This window comes from Rhinoderma darwinii, chromosome 10 (genome assembly GCF_050947455.1).
Source record: "Rhinoderma darwinii isolate aRhiDar2 chromosome 10, aRhiDar2.hap1, whole genome shotgun sequence".
In the NCBI taxonomy this organism is placed as follows: domain Eukaryota; kingdom Metazoa; phylum Chordata; class Amphibia; order Anura; family Rhinodermatidae; genus Rhinoderma; species Rhinoderma darwinii.
Window position 1 is genome coordinate 62,565,718 of NC_134696.1, and position 23,013 is coordinate 62,588,730.

A 23,013-nucleotide genomic window follows, 5' to 3' on the forward strand; every position below is an offset into this window, starting at 1 on the left:
GCATATATGGAGCCAACACCACAGTGGGCCATATCTCTAGAACGGTGGGGTCAATGAAAAAAAACCAGAGCTGGATTTAGGGAGACAGCGCTATTCAGGTGAGTTAAAGAGACTCTGTCACCACAGTATAAGTGCCCTATCTTCTACATAATATGATCTGCACTGTAATGTAGATCACAGCAGTTTCTTTTATTTCGAAAAACGATCATTTTTGACGGAGTTGCGACCTATTTTAGCTTTATGCTAATGAGTTTCTTAAAGCCCAACTGGGCGTGTTTTACTTTTTGACCAAATGGGCATTGTGGAGAGAAGTGTATGACGCTGACCAATCAGCGTCATACACTTCTCTCCATTTACACAGCACATAGTGATCCTGCGTTATTCACTATGTGCAGCCTCACACATTAACATTACTCAAGTGTCCTGAGAGTTAATAGACATCACTACCAACCAGGACGTGATGTCTATTCAGATCTACAGCACTGCAAGCGTAATCCCGTGAGATTACGCTGTAAATGACAGCCCAGCGTGATCTCGATGTGCTGTGTTGTAAATCACACACAAACGTTAGCGAAGTGTCAGGATTCTGAATAGACATCACGTCCTGGTTGGTAGTGATGTCTATTAACTCTCAGGACACTTGAGTAACGTTAGTGTGTGTGTGTGTGTGTGTGTGTGTGTATGTGGCTGCACATAGTGATCTAGTAAGATCACTATGTGCTGTGTAAATGAATGGAGAGAAGTGTATGACGCTGATTGGTCACTGATTGGTCAGCGTCATACACTTCTCTCCACAACGCCCACTTGGTCAAAAAGTAAAACATGTCCAGTTGGGCTTGAAGAAACGAATTAGCATAAATCTAAAATAGGTCGTAACTCCGTCAAAAATGATTGTTTTTCTAAATTAAAAAAACACTGCTGTAATCTACATTACAGCGCTGATAATATTATGTAGAGGATAGGCCACTTATAATGTGGTAACAGAGCCTCTTTAACCAGTACCAATTATGTGACCTAGTGACAAGTCCTCTTTAAGTCAACTGATACTCTTCTTTCAGTTCCTGAAAGGATTTAAGATAAGCCCTTTAAATATTTAGTGTACATATACAAGCCCATCAAAACTCTTGAATAGGGTCTATACTGTACCTCCATATGCCTTTTATTTCATACAGATTTCTTTTCTGTCAGATTCCATGTGAAACTAACAGAAAAATAATCATTGCATTTTTTATTGAATTTTGTATGTGCAGAAGGTATTCTTTCCTAGAAGAATTGCTTCTAAGAGAGAATATTTCCATACAGAGCTCGTGTACATGAGCCCTAAGGCTGGGTCCACATGGAACGTTTGTGTTACACAATTATATAAGCTTTCACAAAATTGGAAACTCGCAATTCAAAATGTCTCTATATAATGCCAGTCTTACAGCAGCAAAACTCAATATTGTGAATAGGTAAAAATGAAGCAACCATTGGATCATCAAGACCTAGTCGTATTCTGCATTCAAGGGGTTTGTCTGGCTCAAGCCAAGATGTTCAACTTTAACCATATCTCCATTCACAGTAAGAACACAGACATTCTAGATCAATAAGTAGAGAGGAATCTATAATGAAGGTAAAATTATTTTAATGTGATTTATTACAGCAAACAATATTGTTTAAAGTGGGATTGTTTTTTTAAGACAACATGGCTCATTTGAAAGAATAAGGAAAAATCTAATAAAAATATGATTTGAAGCAGAAATTTAGTAAACAGTGGAATTCTCTTAACCTTTTTGTTGACATAGTAGCAAAAAGTTTCTACATTTCATGACATCAGAGTTATAATTACAAAATTCAAACTAAATGGTGCTGTTCTTCAAACCTAAGAACCTATATATTACAAGAGTTGTCACAACATTGTTATTGGCATGGTACATGCTTTTTTCCCTGCAAGTCCAGAGTTTTGCTCTGGATCTTAAACTTGCAACAAAAAGGTTAAATGTTTGGCGTTTTAGTCCATTGTACAGTATAATGCAATGGTATAATGTTCAGACACAATATTGCAGATTATTACTGTACTAATAGCTATGGTATCATATGTCGCCTTCTCTTGAATTTCAGGATGGTTGTAACGCAAACTTTTATATGCGTATATTTATATATCTGTCAAACAATGGCATTGAGGGAAGCACAATATAGAGTACCTTCATATAATTGCATGCAAGCATAAAAAAATAGACCCTTACTTTAAATATTAGACACTTTTACCATGAAGGCTTTAATTTGTGAAGGATCTGTGTTAAACAGCTTGCTTGAAACATAAAATATCACATTTTCAATCTCAAATAACTGGTAGGGATAAAGCAAAATAAATCAAAAGAATCTTCTAAATCTGTGCTATCACGAACATATGTTTTTTAAGAAACGAACAAACAAAAATAACCTCCAAAATATTTCTTAGAAAATCATTTTCTATATGTATACTTAAAATCAATGTAACTACATTTTTTATTTTCACATAGATATATATGTATTTGACATTTTAAACATATCTTAAAAGAATGAAAAAAAGAAAATTTGTGGGACAAAAAAAAAAGAACACTTTATACATTGAGGAATGGCACCCAGCACAATTTTCTATGTAGGTGCCCATTGGCAGCAAAAGGTTTGTGTAGCATTTATTAGCCCTTACAAGGTTTACAGAGGTCTGCCCATTATAGGCAGTCTCCAACACACAAACACACACAATAGTTAGGAAGAAGAAGAAAAAAAGCTTCTGCAACTCTGCAACATAGTCTTACAAAAATGTAAAGTCAATGTCAAAATGTAAGCAATAAACATAGTATGTGATGCATGGGTTATATAAAGCAGTCTCTTATGGCATATCCCCTTTGCTGGTAAAAGACACACTCAAAGAAAAATTAAAATTTGATACTATGGGGTTATGTATATTATAGGATTACTGACAACTGAAGTCCATTACTTAAAGTCAGTCTGCAATCTATATGTAAATATTAAGATGTCATAGATTATTGAATAGGAAAAGTAATTGAGCGTTTTTAAGTATGTTATTGAAATTATAGCTGATAAACAAGCACTGATATTATCACTCATAGGTTGATAAATGTTTGCTATCCAGTTATAGAATGAATTTACATATTTTATTATAGACCTGGAAGCACACTGAGGTTACTGTTCAATAGTTTATGTAGTGCAAAAACAATATTACCAAAATAAGTCTGTACAGCTAATGTAATTATTGACACTTCTTTATGAAATATATTAAAGAAAATGATAGTTGTCATTGCAGGTAACATAAGAGGATTCACTGTAGATGTGCACACCCAATAAAAAGTAGAAATTGTTAATAAAGTGTGCGAACCTAAAACTTTACTGTCATTGTTTAGTTAAAAATAGTTATGTAAATTAGTATTAGTGTTCGTAGTAATATCACAAACACTTCTTGTGACAGTAAATAATTAAACTTTTTAAAGAAAAGTCTTTAAAAAATGAAACAAAACAACCTGGAGCTACAAAAAAGCAAGACTGGATTCATACATCGCGTATTTATTGCAGACTTTGGAGCAGATCTTGATGCAGTTTTTTTAATGTAACTAAAGCCAGTAGTGGATTCAGGAGGTTGGAGAAGAATCCGTTTTTCAATTATATTTTCCATTACTTTTGAAACCATTTCTGGCTTTGGCTCAAAAACCTGCATCAAAATCTGCATCAAAATCTGAAATGTGGGAATCCAGCCTTTGGCCATATGCTCCAGGCTACAGCTATGACAATATTCGTCATAAACAAGGAACAAATTAGTATTATAGAAAAAAGTCATCAGTTATCAGTTCAAAATAGCAGAAGGGGGTCATCATTAAATATATGATGAATAATTGTAGAAAGATCAGGCTTTGTACCAATGTAATTCATTGGCAAATCTGTATGACAATTACTGTTGAAAATTCTAATAATAACCCACTCCCCTAGATCCACAAGAAAAACTGTCCATTAACAGAACATTTGTTGACTATTGATCACCCAACTCTGTTAGGTATAAGCCTATATTAGTTCACAGTTTAAAGACGGGTTAGAAGTCTGCTGCTAAGCTGTGACTTTGATTCGCCTTACATCTTAAATCTAAAAGTCCCCCATCTGAGATATACAAAAACATAGAATTCCCTTCACATTTGCTATATCGGAGTGAAAACAGGTTTTTATTATATTAACAAGTGCATTATTTAAACAATAAAATGAAAGAGAAATATTGTTCAATAAATGCAATACATTTTTAATTATTCCTCAAAAATCTCAGTATTGTGTATGGCTGGGGACAGTAATAAATGTGTACACTGCATACTGTACAGTATGATGTATTAGGCCTATTTATACTTTCAATACTAACAATGGAAATTTTCGAAGATTATTTTATGTAATAAATGTTAAATTTTCTTCACCATTATTCTATTGTTTCTCTAAAGAATCACCTTCTAAATGAATTTCACAAAAATGTGGGTAGTGCAGCAATAATTTGCACAGTTCAAAGCTACTGTAGATTGCCACTGTGTATAAGGAGGAGTGCAAAAGCATCTAAGCAACAGTTATGGCATGCCAGGCTAATTTTTCCGACTATAAATTGTATTTGTAGCAAGAAGAACTATTGCTTATAGTCTTATAGTCTGAACTCAAGAAGAGTCTGGCAACACCAGATTCCCCTGACCGTTTCTTCACTGATTGTGAGTTCTCATGAAGCGCTTCGCCCGATTACTTAGAGAACTGTGCGGCGGTTATATCCCAAATCTTTTTCCTTGCCTAGCACTGATCTGTGAACATAATGAGCACATCGTGAATAGCTTCCTGACAGATAGCACAGCAGTCTTCGGAGCCGGGGCAGGTGATTAGCCACTGCTGGGCACCCCCCACTACTCTATCCACAACCAGAGATGCAGATATTAACCTATCTGCTGGACTAGACCACCAAGGAAGAACACATTAACCTTTCCACTGCCCTTGACTACCAGGGAAGCAAGCATTATTCCATCCACTACCCTATAAGGCCACATAAACTGGGATTAACTATTTCACTTCTCTAGACCACCAGGTAAGTCTGAAATTGGTATAAAATGTTTGTTTTTTTTAAACTTATTTTCTATTATCTAAAGTTGGGTGTTCTTATAGTCTGAAAAATATGGCCATTAGAATGGTAGAAAATAGTCTGTATTGCTATAGAGGAAAGATTACGTTTCTGTGATGGTTCGATTTCTGTGTTTATGTCTTTGAGGACATTGCAATCTAAAGACTCAGATGAGTGGGTATTAGGAGATGGGCTGTCTAGAGCATAGCGAATATAGGATAATTTTGGACTTTACTGATAAAACACTGTTCTGGGAATAGTAAAGGGGTGTGCAGAATGAAAAAAAAAAATATATGGCTTCTTACTTCTACAAATAGTACCATACCTGTCCACAAATTGTACATTATGTGTTATTACCGTTCAGCCACATTTGCTTCAATCAAGCTGAGCTGCAATACCACCATAACCCATAAACAGGTGAGGTGCTGTTTCTAGAAGAAATCAGCGAAGTTTTTCTAATTTTGTACAACCTGTTGAAAATAATTTTGTTTCTACTAATCAAAATAGGTTTAAAATTATGTGCCGATTAATTTCAGAATACTTCTTTGGGGACGTTCCCTGTTTCTGTTACAGAGCTGTGCCGTTTCCTTTCACATAGCCACATAATTGAATTACAAAACCAGTAGACGGAGCTTACTGGAAATAAATAAAACATCTCCTGTTGAACTCTAATAAATACGTCTTCAGTAAGCTTGTAAACTCCCACAATTGATAGCAGACAGAATTGTATCACTTAAGGGATTGTCTCATCATGACAACACCTCATACTGTAGCCAGTCTGGCAAGCAGCTGATCACCGCGAGTGCGGCCTCAGAAGCCCCTGAATATCAGCTTTTGCCCAGGAAAGCTCTGATTGGCCATACATTTCCCCTACAGTGGGCACTGCAGGAGAAATGTAGTATTACATGACAGCCATTCGGATGTAATAGATGGAAAGCAGGGTCTGTCAGAGGACTAACTCCTATAGAGCTATATTATGAAGTAATTTTTTTTTATTGCATTACTGACCCAACATGTGTTTGCCATAAACTGACTCAAAAATCACAGAATAATATGTCCTTATCTGCTTTAGTTGACAATTATCACTGGCTCTCTTGTGGACTGATGATGAAAAATTGACTTTTATTTCAATATTTATAAAACTATCCTAATTGAATTGTAGGCATCCTGTTCCGCATACAGTTCATGATAAATCAATAGGCCCCAGAGTTTAAATGGTAAACTCTGGCGGCCTGATGACGGCTCTCATCGTGGCCCCTGGACTTTATCATTGAAACTTGGGGCCTATTGATTTATGTCTCCTAAGTTGAGTCAATGGAGTATGCTGAGGGTGAAACCCGTTGAGACAAGATTGTTATGATTATTTGCACATGTAGCTCAATTTTAACAGTCCGCTGGTTTGCACTTGAGCGTGACAGGAAAAGTATATTCACTGCTATTGCTAGCGCTACTCTTTCAGCTTTTTCACTGCTTTTCTCCTCTATTAGGGAATCTATGAATGAGATATTAGATTAGTTGCCTGCTACATGCATAATCTACTGTATTACAGAGTAGGAGGCCCATAATAAAAATATTTTTTCTAAATATTGAAATAAATGTGAAGTTTTAAGTATTGGTCTACAAGAGAGCCAGTGATAACCATAGACTCACTCAGCATTGATAGCCACACAATGGACCTTTGTATGGGCTATTTTGATATGTACTTATCATATAAAAAACGAAACATGCTTATGTATTTATGAGAAGAGAAACAAGCTGCAATTGTCTACGGATTAATATTTCTAATATAAAAAGTCATACTTAACTTCCCATAGTCTAGGAATGAAAGAATTACTCCATGGGTCTATTAGGGCTGTCTTATTATCATAAGTGATTTTTGTGGCCCATTTTACATATGACAAATATAGGACCTAAATTTCTTTACTCATCGTGTCATTGCTAATCTAACAATACACAAACAATCATGTCTGTCTTCTTCCCGCCATCTTTTCTATAAAAGAATGAACAAAAATGCCCTTCTAAAAAATACATCATGTTACTGCACACTATAGTATTAAAAGATTTGATGTCATGTTCGAGGTAAACAGAAAAAAGTTAATGGGTTTTGGACAATATAGCCTGTTTAAAGTGCCACTGTCTTAAAACATTATGGCATATATACGATGTCCCTCTAAAGGTTTAAAGGGAATATCTCATCAGAAAATGACCTATTGTTTAAATCCAATTTTAATGTTAAACATATTGTTTAAGCGTTTTTGGTAATTTTCTTTAAAATATTTTTTCTATGTCATTATCTATATTAAAAAATAATCCTAAATCTTGCAATTTTCACTCTGGCCACTCAGACTCACAATAGACTGACATGTCCTGTTATGTAGAGATGATTTCTCAACTGACATCTCATTATTATCACAGGCAGGATTACAACGGAATGTAACACCTATATATCGATAACACAGGATCCACCATTGAAAATGGGTGATGACCACAGCTCCCCTCCACCTTCTCCTCCTCCTGTGAAGTGACCTCCATATAGGTCACAGAGCATGCCTAGAATACTCTCCCATAGAAGTCAATAGGTCTCCTCCTGTTCACAGATTCCTATGGTCCATGTGGCTGCTGTAAAGCATATCTCTAATGCCGTTAACAGTAGCTCAGGCAAGATGGCTGCCCCCATACTCATGTACAGAAAATAGAATTACAAAATCTACAATCATAAAATGAAAACAGATTAGAAAAAAAGAATATGATTCACTAGCTGAGTTTAATTAGTAAAAAAAATAATATAGGTGATACATTCCTCTTAAAACATGTATCAAAAATGGGTCTTGCCCATAGCAAACAATCTGATCACTGTTCACATTTTCAGACCTACTTTGAGGAAAAAGAATTGGAATCGGTTAACTTCTCCATTTTTTCTCCAATTGTCTGGACTAGTTTTCATAAATGAGGCACATTATATCGAAACTTCGTTCTCCTCCGCTGCTAATACTGATGGTTAGTGGAATTGCTGGATATGCTACTGGTATACTAAATGCACTGGATAATGTTCCGTCCTTGTTATGTTATGGATATAATCATATTCACTCTTATTGTAGTGTGCTATAGCTATGGGCTAATGTTATGTAGCTCCTTTTTAGAACAGTCTATTCAAAGGGGGGGGGGGGGTACTGCTGGGGAACTGGTTGAGCCCATATTATCATATATTCCCATTTAGCTATTCCTGACATACTTGGCACTGCTGAATGTAATTGTGTGAGCACTGGTCGGGTATTATATGAATGGTAAGGGACTAAATGTTTGATAATACAGTGGGTTGTAGTGAGGATAATTTTAATCAAACTGTAGGGAATAACAAGCGTCTTTGGTGGAGTATAAAGTACAAACAATGAGATCATATATTCACTCCAAATGTATAGTATTTTACAAAGTGATTAAAACATTGCCAGTGCTGGTATAGGCAAAGTTATTTCATCAGAATTCTGATTTGGCTGTAATACACGTTTAATATACATGTACAGATATTGTCACTCAGAATAGGAATTCAACCAAAATATACTGTGTTGCCACCTCATATTCAGTCAACCTAATGAATACTGAGAATTTTCTCAAATATATATAAAATTATTGTTAGCATTTTTGTTGCCTAATTTACCAACAAGTATAAGTGGTTTTCTGGACAGATATATATCCATGAAACATTTCCAAGTGTTAGCAATACATTAAACTTTAGGAGCATATGGATATGCTGGCTATATTTGTGGCTTTGTAGTTGCCGTTTTAGTTTTGTTGTGAGAGCAATATTTATATTCTGAGGGAAACAATTGGTCTCTTATTAGAATTGTAAGGACTGTAGATGGGTGTTGAAATGGGGCAGTAGAACTTTGATCCATGGAAAGAGTTCCTTATGTCTTCAAAACGTATGCTGAAAATGTGCAGACTATTATTTTTAAACAAGCAGATCCTGGTAGATCATTGTAACCTAAGCATGACAATCAGGGTTTGTGGCCCCATCCCATTATTTTCTTTGTTGGGTCAACTGGTTGTAAATGTTTCTGTAAAATTTGAATGTGTGTAGGCACATTATTTCAGCAAATTTTGCTATGCCTCCTTAGAAATGCTAGATATTTTGGCACTGTGTCTCATCTTTTGTCAACGGGTAAGGCCAGGGCTACACATAGACTTTTTGTAGTGCTACTGATTAATTTTAACTCTTGAGTGACAGGTGCAGTCCACAGGATTGCATGCAACTCCATGTACTCATTTGGACTACAGCTGGAGTTTAAGAGTTAAAATCAATCAGTAGAACTACAAAAAGTCTAGGTGTAACGCCGGCCTCAGTCATATTAATCAGGAAATAACATCTCAGAAAGAACCTGGTATGTTTCCTCATTCTCGCTCTACAATCTCTCAAAGGTCATTGACATTGTGAAATCCCTTCAAAGTTTTAATGCTGAAAACCCCGACATTGTTTGGTTTACTTTTGTGCTGGTTATAAAGTTAAACATCTCAACTTCTAAAATGAGAGCATTACATTTATAGTGATCTAAGCGGATTTCAAAACTAATTACAATTAAATTGAACATTGCTATCGGCAATGTTTAAAAAGATTTTCAGCCTGCTGGGGAAATAAACACAATTTCTGTTATAATCTATGAAAGATTTTCCTCCTATCTAAAGCATCTTAAATATACTTGAATGGTTTAAAATTACAACAGAGTCAATTCTTTATGTTTCGTGCTACACATAAGATTCTTGCCTTCATCAGTCAATGGAGTTTTGTCATTTATGTAAATCCACCATAAGAAAACAGTAGGGCATTGATATTATTTATTATAGATGTATTCAGTAACTCAGTAATCGTAATATATTAGCAGCAAGATGTGACTTGTGCACGTGAAACTGCCATTTAATTGACTGTGAACCAGAATAGTTTTGCCAGGAGAATAAGTGAAACCCCAATAAACATTTGAATAATCATTTTCAGGAAATGGGATATTATAGCTTTTGACATCTTGACTGGTAGTATGGAAAAAAGAATTGTCACACATGGCATATCCATAAGTTTGTAGCAGGCAGAATACACAAGTCTGGAACTAGCATAATAATACTGCCTGAGGGGAGATATTATTGAAACAGTTAAGGCCATTTGTGTTTGAGAGAACTCCATGGAAGTGTATAAAGTGGGAAGGGGAGCTTTACAGGTCAGGTTGCCAGCAATGTCAGTGGTGGCATGGAGATAAAAAGTTAAGAAAGAAGTCTGAAATAGCGTGACGTCATTGAGGTAAAAAATATAATAATAAAATAAAGATTTCTTTATGGCACAATCCTTTTTTTTAATATATATAATGACCAAATCATGTGAAGCTTTGATATCACAATATAAGGAACTAGATGGCTTTCTTTCGATGCAGGATTATTATTTTTTAAATATGCAGCTAGTGAACAAATCAACCTATATACTTCAACAGGGCCAAATGTTGATCTTGTAGACCAAACAAAGCTTTTTCCAAAACAGTTATTATCTTTTATTGATGGCAAAAGCAACAAAATTGGATGTAGTTCCTTGTAGCTGCTTACATTGTGAAGAGAATTGTATTAGCGTCGGACTGAATAATTGGCACAGTTTGTGCAGTTCGGAACCGCCTGCAATAAAATTTACATTGGATTGTATATGACTAAGTTCCTTCTACAGCAAAAGTGATGAAATTAAGTTTGGGAATCAAGCATATATCCGTTAAAGTCTTTGTAGTGCTACTCTGAGACATCACTGTTGTCACCGTACGTTTATCAGTCATTGTAGAAATGTTACTGTGCAATTATTTTTTCGATGGGATCCATTTTTTTGACCTGAACCTTATGAAATGTAGATTGCCAGTTACATTAATCTCAAGGACACATCTTACTGGCAAACACTCAATAAAAAAAATTTCTACATTTTCTCTTCCTTTTCTATATCCTCAGTCTTTCAGTCTTTCATGAACTTTCCAAAGTAGAATCTAGCCAAATAAGGTGCCATGTTTTCAACTTGCGTTCATTTTCAACACCATCACTCTTGATATCATTTAATGCCAATGACTGTTCTATCAGCTTGGCGGTGGAGGCATCGATTTAAATAAAAATGCAAAAAAAAACTGCTCTTTCCATTACTCCAGGAAACTAGAATGCTCTTCTCTAAGTTTTAAGAGCAGCTGATTACAAAGTAAGCAATAAGAAAAGTGTAAGGAAGCCACATAACAAAATCAACTGCCTTTTTACCTAATATATAAAAAAAGGATCTGTAAAAATAAGCAGCTTAGACTGTAACCTCATTCTTGCTCCCAGTACGCAGATGTTGGCTGCTGGGGAGATGGCCAGGGATGAATTGGAGTTGTTCAATGGTGTTTTGACGCTTAGAAGCAAAAGCTTGCCGCCGATTGGCAGTGTGGTTAGCCATATCCCATGTTGTCTTGGGAGAATTGGAAGTAGTTGGGTGAGAATTCATTTTAATCATGTGGTGACGGTCTAGCATTGGTGTGCTAACACAAACGTTAGTGTGAGAAACGGCTTTCTGGTGCCCAAGACGCATTTCTTGAAATGGTGTTGGCCCACGGTGGTGTATTCTTTCAGGAGACAGAAGATGCTCCTGTGAGTGCAAGACTTCACGAGAAAGAAGACGTTCTTGGGAGATGAGGCGATCTCTCGGTATAGTATAATCATGATGAATAGGATAGTGATTGTCTGAAAGGATGTGCTCCTGGGACATGACACGTCTTGGTGTCTGTGATTTTTCCAGGTAGCCGTCTCGTTCATAGTTCATCTTCGTAACATGAAGGGGGAGAGTACCACGTGTTAATTCTGCTAGGTGTTTCCGCTTTAAGTAAAAGTCATCCATATCTTTTTCTGCTTTAGGAAAAAATGTAATAGAATAAAAAGTTAGTTATATAAACCTAAAATATCTAGTGGAATATTTCAGTTATTTCCTCTTACATTTTATTTATTATCTGGAAAAACAAAGTACCATTAATTTAATAAAACTTGCAAATGCTTAACTGACAAAATGAAGTCAGGCAGGATGCTGAAAAAAACCCTAAAAGTCTACCTTATGCAGTTTTGCAGCACTAGAGAAAGTGTTTTTGGTCCCTTCACGTCTTCTCACCCTAAACTAATATCAAGCTTGTGATAGTACTCTACAAGCACTACACCACAGAAGCATTGTTTTCTATATGTTGCACTGGTGGGAATTATCAATTGCTTAAGGCCAGGTTCACAAAACTGGCCCTCACTGTATTATTGCAACTGGTGCTTGTGGCTTTTACTAAATAAGCAGTTCCAGAAAGGGTTCATAAATCTGTTTGTATGGTAAATGCCAATAATGGTTTGTTAATATGTTTTTCAGTGCTGCAGTTTTCCCATTGAAGTTAATAGAGAAAATACATAGCACATGCAGATGATTTGTGTTAGAGAGAGCTGCTCCCCAACATTTAAAAATACATGTGGAAAATACAGCCTATCCATTGCATACAATGGAACAACTGATCCCAGTGATAGGCAGAATAAGGGTCAGATGAAAAGGGTAATGCAGGTAAGTAACATATAAGACTTATTATACTGTGCTAGAATTTCAAATATTGTGATAAGTAGCAGGTAATTAATTGATGTAATACATATATATACATATACATATATATATATTTATATATATATATATATACATATACATACGTTTATAGATATATATATATATATATATGTATGTATATATATATATATATATATATATATATATATATATGTTTAGTTTTTGTGTATTTTTATTTACTAATGCTTCTGCTGTAATTGCATTTTCTTTTTACTGACCTTGTTTTATTGTTCTATCTTTCTAAAGTACAGATTTGTACACAATACAAGGGTTTCTGCTTAACCGGTTCCCGACCGCTGGCTGTATATAAACAGCCGGCGGTCGAGGTCTTGAAACCCCGCGCCCTAGTGTATTAACAGTGCTGTTTTAGCTTGCTGCCCGAGCGATCAGGCAGCTGAATATCGGGTGCCTGGCAGTCAGTGACCCTAAAGAGAAGATAGAAGCAGCTTTTGCTGCTTCTATCTTCTCTGATCGCTTCTACGCTGCGCTCAATGAGTGCTGTGTATAAAAACCTACAGAATATGGGGTACAATTAACACACAGTAGTTTCTTTAGAAAAAATACAACCTTTATTCGAAATACACAATGATTAAAAGATGAGTCATCCAAAGCATGAACAAGAAGTCCCTCAATGCAGGGAGCATGTATGAACAATGTTATAAAGCATGGGTCTGAAGTAAACAAAAAGGAGGTAGAAGCAAAATACAAGATGCATATATCCTGTGATCCAAATAATCCCTAAATATAAGGACAGCACAGTTACCACAGGTACAAGTGTACAGCTGATCACTTGGTGGAATAATCAATGTGGTGTAACGAGACATATAAGTGGACTTGCATAAACAGGATGCATGTAAAAAAGCAACATACCCATGTAGCTCGCACTGCACGGAGAGAGACGTCAGACCCGACGCGCGATTCGGCGAAATACCTTCGTCCAGGGGTGGCGTCTCTCCACTAATACGCCAATACAGGCAAATACATGGCCTGGATAAGACCGTCCTTATTTCGCCTGATTGGGTGAATTGAATGTAAATAGGAGGCTTCCACTGGAGAGACGCCACCCCCGGACAAAGGCATTTCGCCGAAACGCGTGTCGGGTTTGACGTCTCTCTCCGTGCAGTGCGAGCTACATGGGTATATTGCTTTTTTACATGCATCCTGTTTATGCAAGTCCACTTATATGTCTCGTTACACCACATTTATTATTCCACCAAGTGATCAGCTGTACACTTGTACCTATGGTAACTGTGCTGTCCTTATATTTAGGGATTATTTGGATCACAGGATATATGCATCTTGTATTTTGCTTCTACCTCCTTTTTGTATACTTCATACCCATGCTTTGTAACACTGTTCATATATGCTCCCTGCATTGAGGGACGTCTTGTGCATGCTTTGCATGACTCATCTTTTAATCATTGTGTATTTCGAATAAAGGTTGTATTTTTTCTAAAGAAACTACTGTGTGTTAATTGTACCCCATATTCTGTAGGTTTTCATGCTCAAGGTTAGGGTCAATGCACCAAGATATACTTGGTTTGAACTTGTTCTTGTCTTTACTCGGTTTATGATAGAAACTCTACATGTATGTTGACAAGACTTTCCTCAACATACCAATAGGTTTTTGAGTGCTGTGTATAGAACAGAGGCAGCGGCAGCACCGCTGCCTCTATTGGTCCCCGGTGATCATGTGATTGTTCACATGATCGCCAGGATGCCGTTAGTAGCAGGCTGCCGCTGGGTCTAATTAAACCCAGCACAGCCCTATTAGTGACAATAGTCACTATAAGAGGGCTGATTTCCCCTGTAACTGGGGCTGCTGTATTTTCTGACAAATTCCTCATGCAGCCAGTATTCCCGAGCTGCAACTAGCCCCACCCACTGATCACTGATTGACAGCTTTCTTCCCATACTGTGCATAGGGAAAAAGCTGCCAATCAGCAGTGGGTGGGCGGGACTAGCCACAGGTGGGCTGCATGAGATAAAGTGATTTTTTATAAAGACTACTGATTATTTAGAAGTAAGTAATACACCTCAGAGAGAGCAGATAAACCTGATGACAGATTTCCTTTAAATATACTTGTTTTTTTCTAATGCTTTATTATATTGATTTTGTTTTACTGGTCACTAAAACAAATTATTCAAAGAAAGTAAATTGTTAGTTCTATAGTTAAACATGCATATTTACTTTGAAGCAATGATATAAAATGCACTTTATTGAAAAAATGCATAATATGTTCAAATTAAAGGAACACTAAACATACAAAATGCATAAAAAAATATCCCAGCGATTCCTCCTTTAATCTTCTCCTTTCCTTTAATTCTATTTTGTCTCATATTGCAAATAATACAGAGAAATATATAAAGTCATCTTCTCTATATGTTCCAGAAGCTACTTACCCCTCCTTCTCCTCACAATCCTGGGTCTGGCTGTAAGACAACTGGCTGCAGCAGAAGCCTACCACCTCTGCCCTCTCTGCTGTAGGTCACACAGATTGTTAAGTCCCGCCCCCTTTACTAAGCCCCAGCCTCAGCTGTGTACCAGCTGAAAATGAAATAGGCCATCTGCAAATTAACCCCTGTGTTCTCTGCAGGATTTCTACAAGACTATTTGTTAGAGAAACTTGCAGAAGATCCTGCAGACTGGCAAACAGTGTGGCAAGTTTATCTCATGTTTTCTTTTATCATTCCCTTCTAGGTTTAGTGCTCCTTCAAATAAGAAAAAGTATAGTCGAACACGTACCTAGCCTCTTGAGAGAAGAATACCTGCTGATGTCAGATTTAATGGCAGATTCATAAGAAGGTGGTAAGTGAGAGAGGTTATGAAAGGACCGAGAGAAGGACATGGTATTATATTTTGTGGAAGAAGTTGGAAGCTGAATATTGTTAATCCGGTAGTCTAGAAAAAGAGCAGATATACATCAATGTTAGCAGCACAAACATTAGTTTAGTTTAGAAAGAAAAGGTTGATGATAGAGAAAACAAAACCCATGAATTACTTCCTAAATACCTATATCTATTGTGTTTTTAAGCGGCTTTTTTAAGAAGCATTGTCTTTCTAGAGCTCCTCAAAATAGCAATTACTATTCTATAGTTTCAGGTATTAGGCTCAGCTGTCAGTGACAAAGTACCCAGAAAAAGAAAACATTACATTACATATTACGCAGAAGCCTTAATAACTAAATATTATGTAACATTTTTCTGTATTTTGTACATTTACCCTTTATCTTTATCTTTAGCCGGTTCAGTTTTAGGGAGGGGGCCCATCCGAGCCCTGTTAATATGTATAGTGGGGTCTGAGGAGCAAGAGTGGACTGAGGCCTCCTTCACACAGAATTTTTTCAGTATTTTAAAATGCTGCTAAACAAGCGTTATTTTAATAACATTTTTGAAGGCAGTTTTTAAGATAGTGTCACTTTGTACATGTTTTTTTCCTGATGTTTTTGAAGTCCTATAGAGAAGTTTATGGACAAAGGGCCAGAAAAACATCATACGTAGAGCATACAAAAACGACAAAACACTGTGTTTGCAGGCTTTCTCATATTTTACTAGACTTTAAAATAACATCTTTCTGAACTGAAAAATGTGTAGAAAAAAACAACACCGAAAACACTAATAAACACTGTGTGTGAATCCAGCCTAAGGCCACTTTAAGGGTAGGTTCACACTGAGTTATTTTGCAGGCAGAAAATCTGCCTCAAAATTACGTTTGGAATTTTGAGGCAGATTTTGCTCTGCCAGCACGCCGTTTTTCCACGTCAAAAAACGTGTCAAAAAACTTTGTGTGAACCCTTCATGTAGATGAGATTACTTGAAATCTCAGTTAGTTTGTTGGTACTGAATTACGCTGCGGTTTTGACTGACCAAATACTGACGGAAAACACAGACGAAAATACTGCCGTGTGAAAGTGGCCTAAATGTAATTTTCAATCCTGGGATTTTTTCAGACTCAAAAAACACAAATGGGGCATGTTGCTTTTTGAAAAGAAAACGCAGCAAGTGAATATTTTTAAAACGCTAGGTATGATTGGGAGTTTTAAAAATACCATTCACTTACATGCAGAAAGACGTAGTGGAAAAAGTAAAATTTTATACTAGGTGTGAATACGGCCTGGATTAGGCTCTGTTCACATCTGCGTTGGGGTCCTGTTCTGACGTTCCGTCAGAGCTTTCCGTCGGAACGGGACCCTGAACAGGCACAAACTGACACAGACGGAAACCAGAGGTCCAGTGCACAACAGAGACAAATGAAAACCATGGGCTCCGGATCCATCACCATTGAAATCAATGGTGATGGAAACGTGTCACTTTGTGTCTGTTCAGGGTCCTGTTCTGATGGAAAGCTCCGATGGAAGGTCAAAATGTAAGCCCAACGCAGATGTGAACAGAGCCTTACAAAGATGCTCCTAAATGTTATATATCAGAAATACAAATTTTGCATTGTGTTTACTTTAACTACTGTAGGCAGTCCCATAATTTATCAGGTCTCAAAACCAAATGTTATGACATGACAGTTTAGCTATAAACAATAAATCTGTGAATTAAAAATATACATTCACATACATGCTAATTAAAACTTCTTACCTACATTCTTTACACCTCCAGCACTGTGCAATATACAGTTAGGTCCGGAATTATTTGGACAGTGACACAGGTTTTGGCATTTTAGCTGTTTACCAAAACATATTAAATATACAGTTATATAATCAATATTAGCTTAAAGTGCAGACTCCCAGCTTTAATTTGGGGGTATTCACATCCTAATTTGAGGAAGGCTTTAGGAATTACAGCTCTTTAATATGTAGCTGCCTCTTTTTCGAGGGACCAAAGGTAATTGGACAATTATCTCAAAAGCTATTTAATGGGCTGCATTGGCTATTCCCTCATTAATCCATCATCAATTAAGCAGGTAAAAGGTCTGGAATTGATTCCAGGTGTTGCATTTGCATTTGGAAGCTGTCGCTGTGAACCCACATCATGAGGTCAAAGGAGCTCTCAATGCAAGTGAAACAGACCATCGTTAGGATGAAAAAGAGAAGAAGAAATCCATGAGAGAGATAGCACAAACGTTAGGATTCTCTACAAAGTATTAAAAAAAAACATTTTATTTATGGTAGTGTTAATTTGTCCAATTACTTTTGAGCCCCTGAAATGAGGAGGCTGTGTAGAAAAATGGTTGCAATTCCTAAACGTTTCACAGGATATTTTTGTTCAACCGCTTGAATTAAACCTGAAAGTCTACACTTCAATTGCATCTCAGTTGTTTAATTTAAAATCCAATGTGGTGGCATGCAGAGCCCAAATCATGAAGATTGTGTCACTGTCCAAATAATTCTGGACCTAACTGTATATGAATGTGGTTATAGCTAACAGATTCTATTTATGCAGTTAAAATGTTTTTTTGATTATTGACTTCTATGTCATGTGAGACAAAAGTCACATCACTAAAGGTCATACTGCAGTGTCAATAGTAAATGGGTTCCTTGGTCCTCAATTTCAGTGGCGGGCTGTTTTCACCTCAAAACAGCGGTATTCCGGTAATAGCAAATTATTGCATTTTGTATATATCGTTGTGGGTCTGACCGCTAGGAGTCCCACTGATTGCCAGAATTGGCGCCCGTGTATCCAGTTCCCCCCAGCCCTAAAACCACTTTCAAGAGAAGTTAAATGGAGTGACGGTCGAGTAAGCCCCCTGCTTGCATTTAAAGTCTATGCCACTGACGGAAACAGCTCATCACAGCACTCTGCAGTTTTCGTCTGTCATAGATTTTGAATGGAGCAGGGCGCATGCTTGACCGTCACTCCATTCAATTTCTCCTCTGCATTTTGAACTGTCTGAGCTGGCATAGATTTGTTCCAAAATTTGTGCAATTTTCGCCTTTTTTTCTTAATTAGTGTGCCCTAAACTACGTCACTTTGGAGACCACGTCATATTTTTTGGTAATTTTTGTTCAAGGTACTCTTGCTAAATATCATTTATTTTTCATAGCGAGTGATTTTCTTGCAATTATTTAACCCCTTCCCGACATATGACGTATACCTACATTATAGTTGGGTAGGAGAAGTATGGAGCGAACTCATGAACTGAGTCCGCTCCATACAATGCAGGTGTCGGCTGTATGTTACAGACGACACTTCACAGTAACGAGCGGCATCGCGATCCTGCTTATTTAACCCATTAAATGTGACCACAGCATTTAAATAGAAAGTGGGAAGCGTCCCCCTCTAACAGCTCACCCCCTCCCCGCGAGTAGATTGCAGGGTGCCGATGGCTGCTATGACAGCCTGGGGGCCTAATGAAGGCACACAGGTCTGCCATCTTTGTCAGAAAGACGCTATACTGCAATACATTAGTATTGCAGTATATAGTGCAAGCGACTCAATAATCGCTTGTTCAAGCCCCCTAGGAGAACTAATAAAAAAAAGTTAAATCTGTTACTTTTTTTTATGTACAAAAAAATAAAATATTAAAAGTAAAAAAAAACATATTTTTCCATTTCCCCCCTAAAGCATTGTAAAAAAATATATATAAATAAACATAATTTGCATTGCCGCTTCCGTAAAAGTCTGAAGTTTTCCAATATATCTTTATTTAACCCGCATGGTGTACACCATAAAAAAATAAAATTGTAAAACACCAGAATCACTATTTTTTGTCACCTCATCTTCCACAAATTTTTTTTAATAAAAAGTGATCAAAACCTTGCATGTACCCCAAAATGGTACCATGGAAAACTACAGCTTGTCCCGCAAAAAATATGCCCTCATGCTGCTTAATCACTGGAAAAATAAAAAAGTTATGGCTCTCAAAATTTGGTGACCCAAAATAAACTTAATATTTCACAGTTAGATTTTTCCTAGTAAAAGTAGTAAAATATAGTAAAAAACTATATAAATTGGATATCTCCATAATTGTATTAACCCGCAGAATAAAGTTACCATGTTGTTTTAATTGCATGGGGAATTCCGTAAAAATGAAAGGCAAAAAACAATGGAGCAATCAGTTTTTTTTCATTTTCTACCCCACTAATAATTATTTTCCCATGTTCTAGTACATTATATGGTAAAAGAAATGGTGCCATGAAAGACTACAAATCGTCTTGCAAAAATCAAGCCATCATAGGACTATGTTGACGGAAAAAGAAAAAAAGTTATGGCTTTTGGGAGGTGTAGAGGAAAAAAATTAAATAGAAAATCTGAAAAATGGTAGGCGGGAAGGGATTAATGGTAGACTCATTCAAGGTAATAAAAAATATGACACATTATGCTGTCAATAACGTCAGATTGACTATGGGAAGTATAAGAATTGTCTCACAGGACTTCCGGGAGGCGGCGCACTGAGCTGGCCACATCTTAATAGAGCTCCTACAGAGATCGCAGACTTGGCGATAATTCCATCATCTACACCTGGCCAAAAATCTGCTCTAAGCAGGATAAGGGGTGGGCAAGTATCTGGGTGACTTGGACGGTCTCTCCACCTTCCCCGGCAGCACACGCTCCTCTGGTATGGAGGAGAAGGAACACACAGTGAGTCCTGGCAGCCATCTTGCTTTCTCGGTAGTCATGGCATGGGGAGGAAGCACGCCTTACAGAGGAGCTGAAACCTCAGTTTGCAGACTGCGCTACAATTTCTTCTCCCTAGAAGGCGCCATTGTTCCATACCTGGCTAATCTTGTTTGTTTGGAACTCTTATAATATAACCGTGCTAGTAATTACAATCGACAACTAATCTTTCTCTGATGTAAATTCGTCATTTTCGTGATACCGTCTGCTTATAATAGAGGTTTATTCCTGTACAACATATCTTGCTGACAGTCATGCCTTCCTCCACGATCGATAAGTTTATGGGCAAAAGTAGTCAACGGACGATACAGAAAGCACCTCATCTCAGTTATAGACGACTGCCGAAGCTTTGTCGGCTATTCTTATGCCAGCCATTGACAGTCGTCTTGTTATGTACCAGTCCTCCTTGGATCAAATTGTCTCACATGTCACTATGCATGGTGATAGACTCGATGTGGTCGAACAAATAGTGTCAGACTTGGAAGACTCTATACATAAACTTGCGGATCAGCTAGAAGAGAAAAAAACAGCTGGTGACCACCCTTCGAGACAAACTGGATAAGCAAGAGAACAGGAAACGTCGTAATATTTTACGTATTATTGGGGTGCTTTAAATCTGTGCATCCTCAAGAGCTGTTAAACTTCACTTCTGTATGGCTTCCACAATCCCTTCATGTGGTGGGTTCTGCCGGATCCATACTAGTAGAAAGGGCACACAGGATCGGGCCAAAAAGAGAGGCCAAGTCAGCCAGACCTAGCCCGGTGATCATTAAGGTTCTCAACTATCAAGATAAAGTAAAGGTCATGGATGCCTTCTGGAGATCCTCCTCGTTGTCCTATCAAAATCAATGCCTGCTATTGTTTCAGGACTTCTCAACTTCTGTTGCGGCTCAATGTTAAAGGGAACCTGTCACCAGAATTTCACCTATTGAACTTCACTTATCGCTCACTGGCCGCTGCTATCAAAAGTTCATTGCCGTTACCCCCTCTCCTAAACTCTTCCCCCGACTGTAAATAACGGTCTGCAAACATTTTGCGCTTTTTATCGTAAAAATCGTCCCTTTGTGCGCAGACACCAGAAGAGGACATCAATGCACAAGCGCAGGATTTTGTGTGCTGGGGGAAGGCGACAAGCTGTCAATCAAAAGTAAGGAGGCCGGGGAAACGCGGAAAGACTTGAGGAATGAAAATATGACTTTTTTCAAATGAAGATTTGACTCTTTTCAAGAGAAGATCTGACTCTTTTCTGCTCATTAGCATAAGGTGTGGGAACACTAAAACACTGAATACTAAAGCTACAGAGCCGACTAAGAAGACAATTATAGGTTATATAGAAATGATTTTTCACCCACTACCACCAGGTATTGCTGGTTTAATAGGTGAAATGCTAGTGACAGGTTCTCTTTAAGCATTCAGCCCAGTCTGAAAAGTATTACTTGAGAAAGGTATCAGATTCAGCCTTCAATATCTGGCAAAACTCAGTTTTTCCCACAATGGCAAAGCCTGGTTATTTGAGGATCTACAGCAGGCCTTGGATCTTCTTCATTCAGCTACTCAAGCCTCATCACTTTCATCTCCATCTTAACATGGACGGTAACACGTTATTCCATGATTGACTACTTTGGTGGTCCACAGTTAGGTGCTGCACACCTCATTTTCCTGTTATGATTAAGTAAATATTGCTGATATGGTTTACTAGCTGGACTATATTAATCAGTTCTACGGGGAAGTTAGATTTACTGTGTGCATCTTCTACAGGGGTATATATATTAGATTGTGCAGAGGCGAACCTCCTCACTGGGATGGGTTTCTGCCTCTTATCTATGCTCATTCACTTAGTTCCTTGTTCCCCCTTTTAGGGATAGGTTAATGAGTGCCAACAACATTTACCTCCTTCGGTCCTGGGGACCTTGAAGTGGTGTTCATGGAATGTTGATGGATTTAATTCCCCAATTAAACATAAAAAGATCTTCAACCATATTCATAGATTGGACCCTCATGTGGACCCTCATTTGGTCTTCCTCCAGCAGACCCAATGGCTCAAAAATAATCATCCTGTACTTTGTAGTAGGAAATGCCCTACCTGCCTTGAAGCCTCTTTTCCTAAAGCGGGCATGTACCTCATGGTCAAGTTGAAACTTGGGTACCAATTGTTTTGTCTAATTAACATTTTGCACATGTTGCCCCTAATACAGCTTTCTTGAGGAAATTGCTAGAGGTGATTGCAGTTTGCTAATTTAGACTACCAAAAACATAAATACTGTAGATGGGCTCACAAACCTGGCAGACTTCTCGCATCTTTGACAAAACCGTACAAATTAAACCGGCTCTGTGTTAACAGATCCTCAAACTATTAGTGCCAAATTTGGTGCATTTTATATGTCTCTTTATAAGGAAGAGCCTACGGATTTGCACGAGGGAGTACAATTTTTGAAGGCAGCTTAGACCCCCAAGGTAGCTAATGACCACCGTACAATTCTTAATTCTCCAGTCCCTATTAAGGAAATTCAGGCAGCTGTAAAATTCCTTAAACTCACTAAAGCTCCAGGCCCTGGTGGATTCAGTAATGAATTCTATAAAATCCTGGGCCCTCTTCTCAACACTCACTATCTCCTTTTAAAAACATCATTCAAACCAAATCTATCCATGATAAGTTTAATGAAGCTTGTATTACGGTTATACCGAAGCCTGGTAAAGACCCCCTTCTTACAAACTC

General features: G+C 37.4%; 1 protein-coding gene across 6 annotated transcripts in view; it reads right to left on the reverse strand.

Moving 5' to 3' along the window:
* Positions 1-2,231: 2,231 nt before the first annotated feature.
* SHISA7 (shisa family member 7) overlaps positions 2,232-23,013 on the reverse strand; it is a 187,762-nt gene continuing 166,980 nt past the window's right edge. For 2 of the 6 annotated variants that reach the window (XM_075839996.1, XM_075839994.1), the window contains 2 exons: positions 15,478-15,633; positions 2,232-11,995 (listed from right to left, as the gene is read on the reverse strand). In XM_075839996.1, coding sequence (XP_075696111.1) covers positions 11,406-11,995; positions 15,478-15,633 — 746 coding nt within the window. In that variant the 3' untranslated portion in view covers positions 2,232-11,405. The remainder of the gene's footprint in view (positions 11,996-15,477; positions 15,634-23,013) is intronic. The other 4 variants (XM_075840001.1, XM_075840000.1, XM_075839995.1 and 1 more) reach the window with 3 other exon arrangements.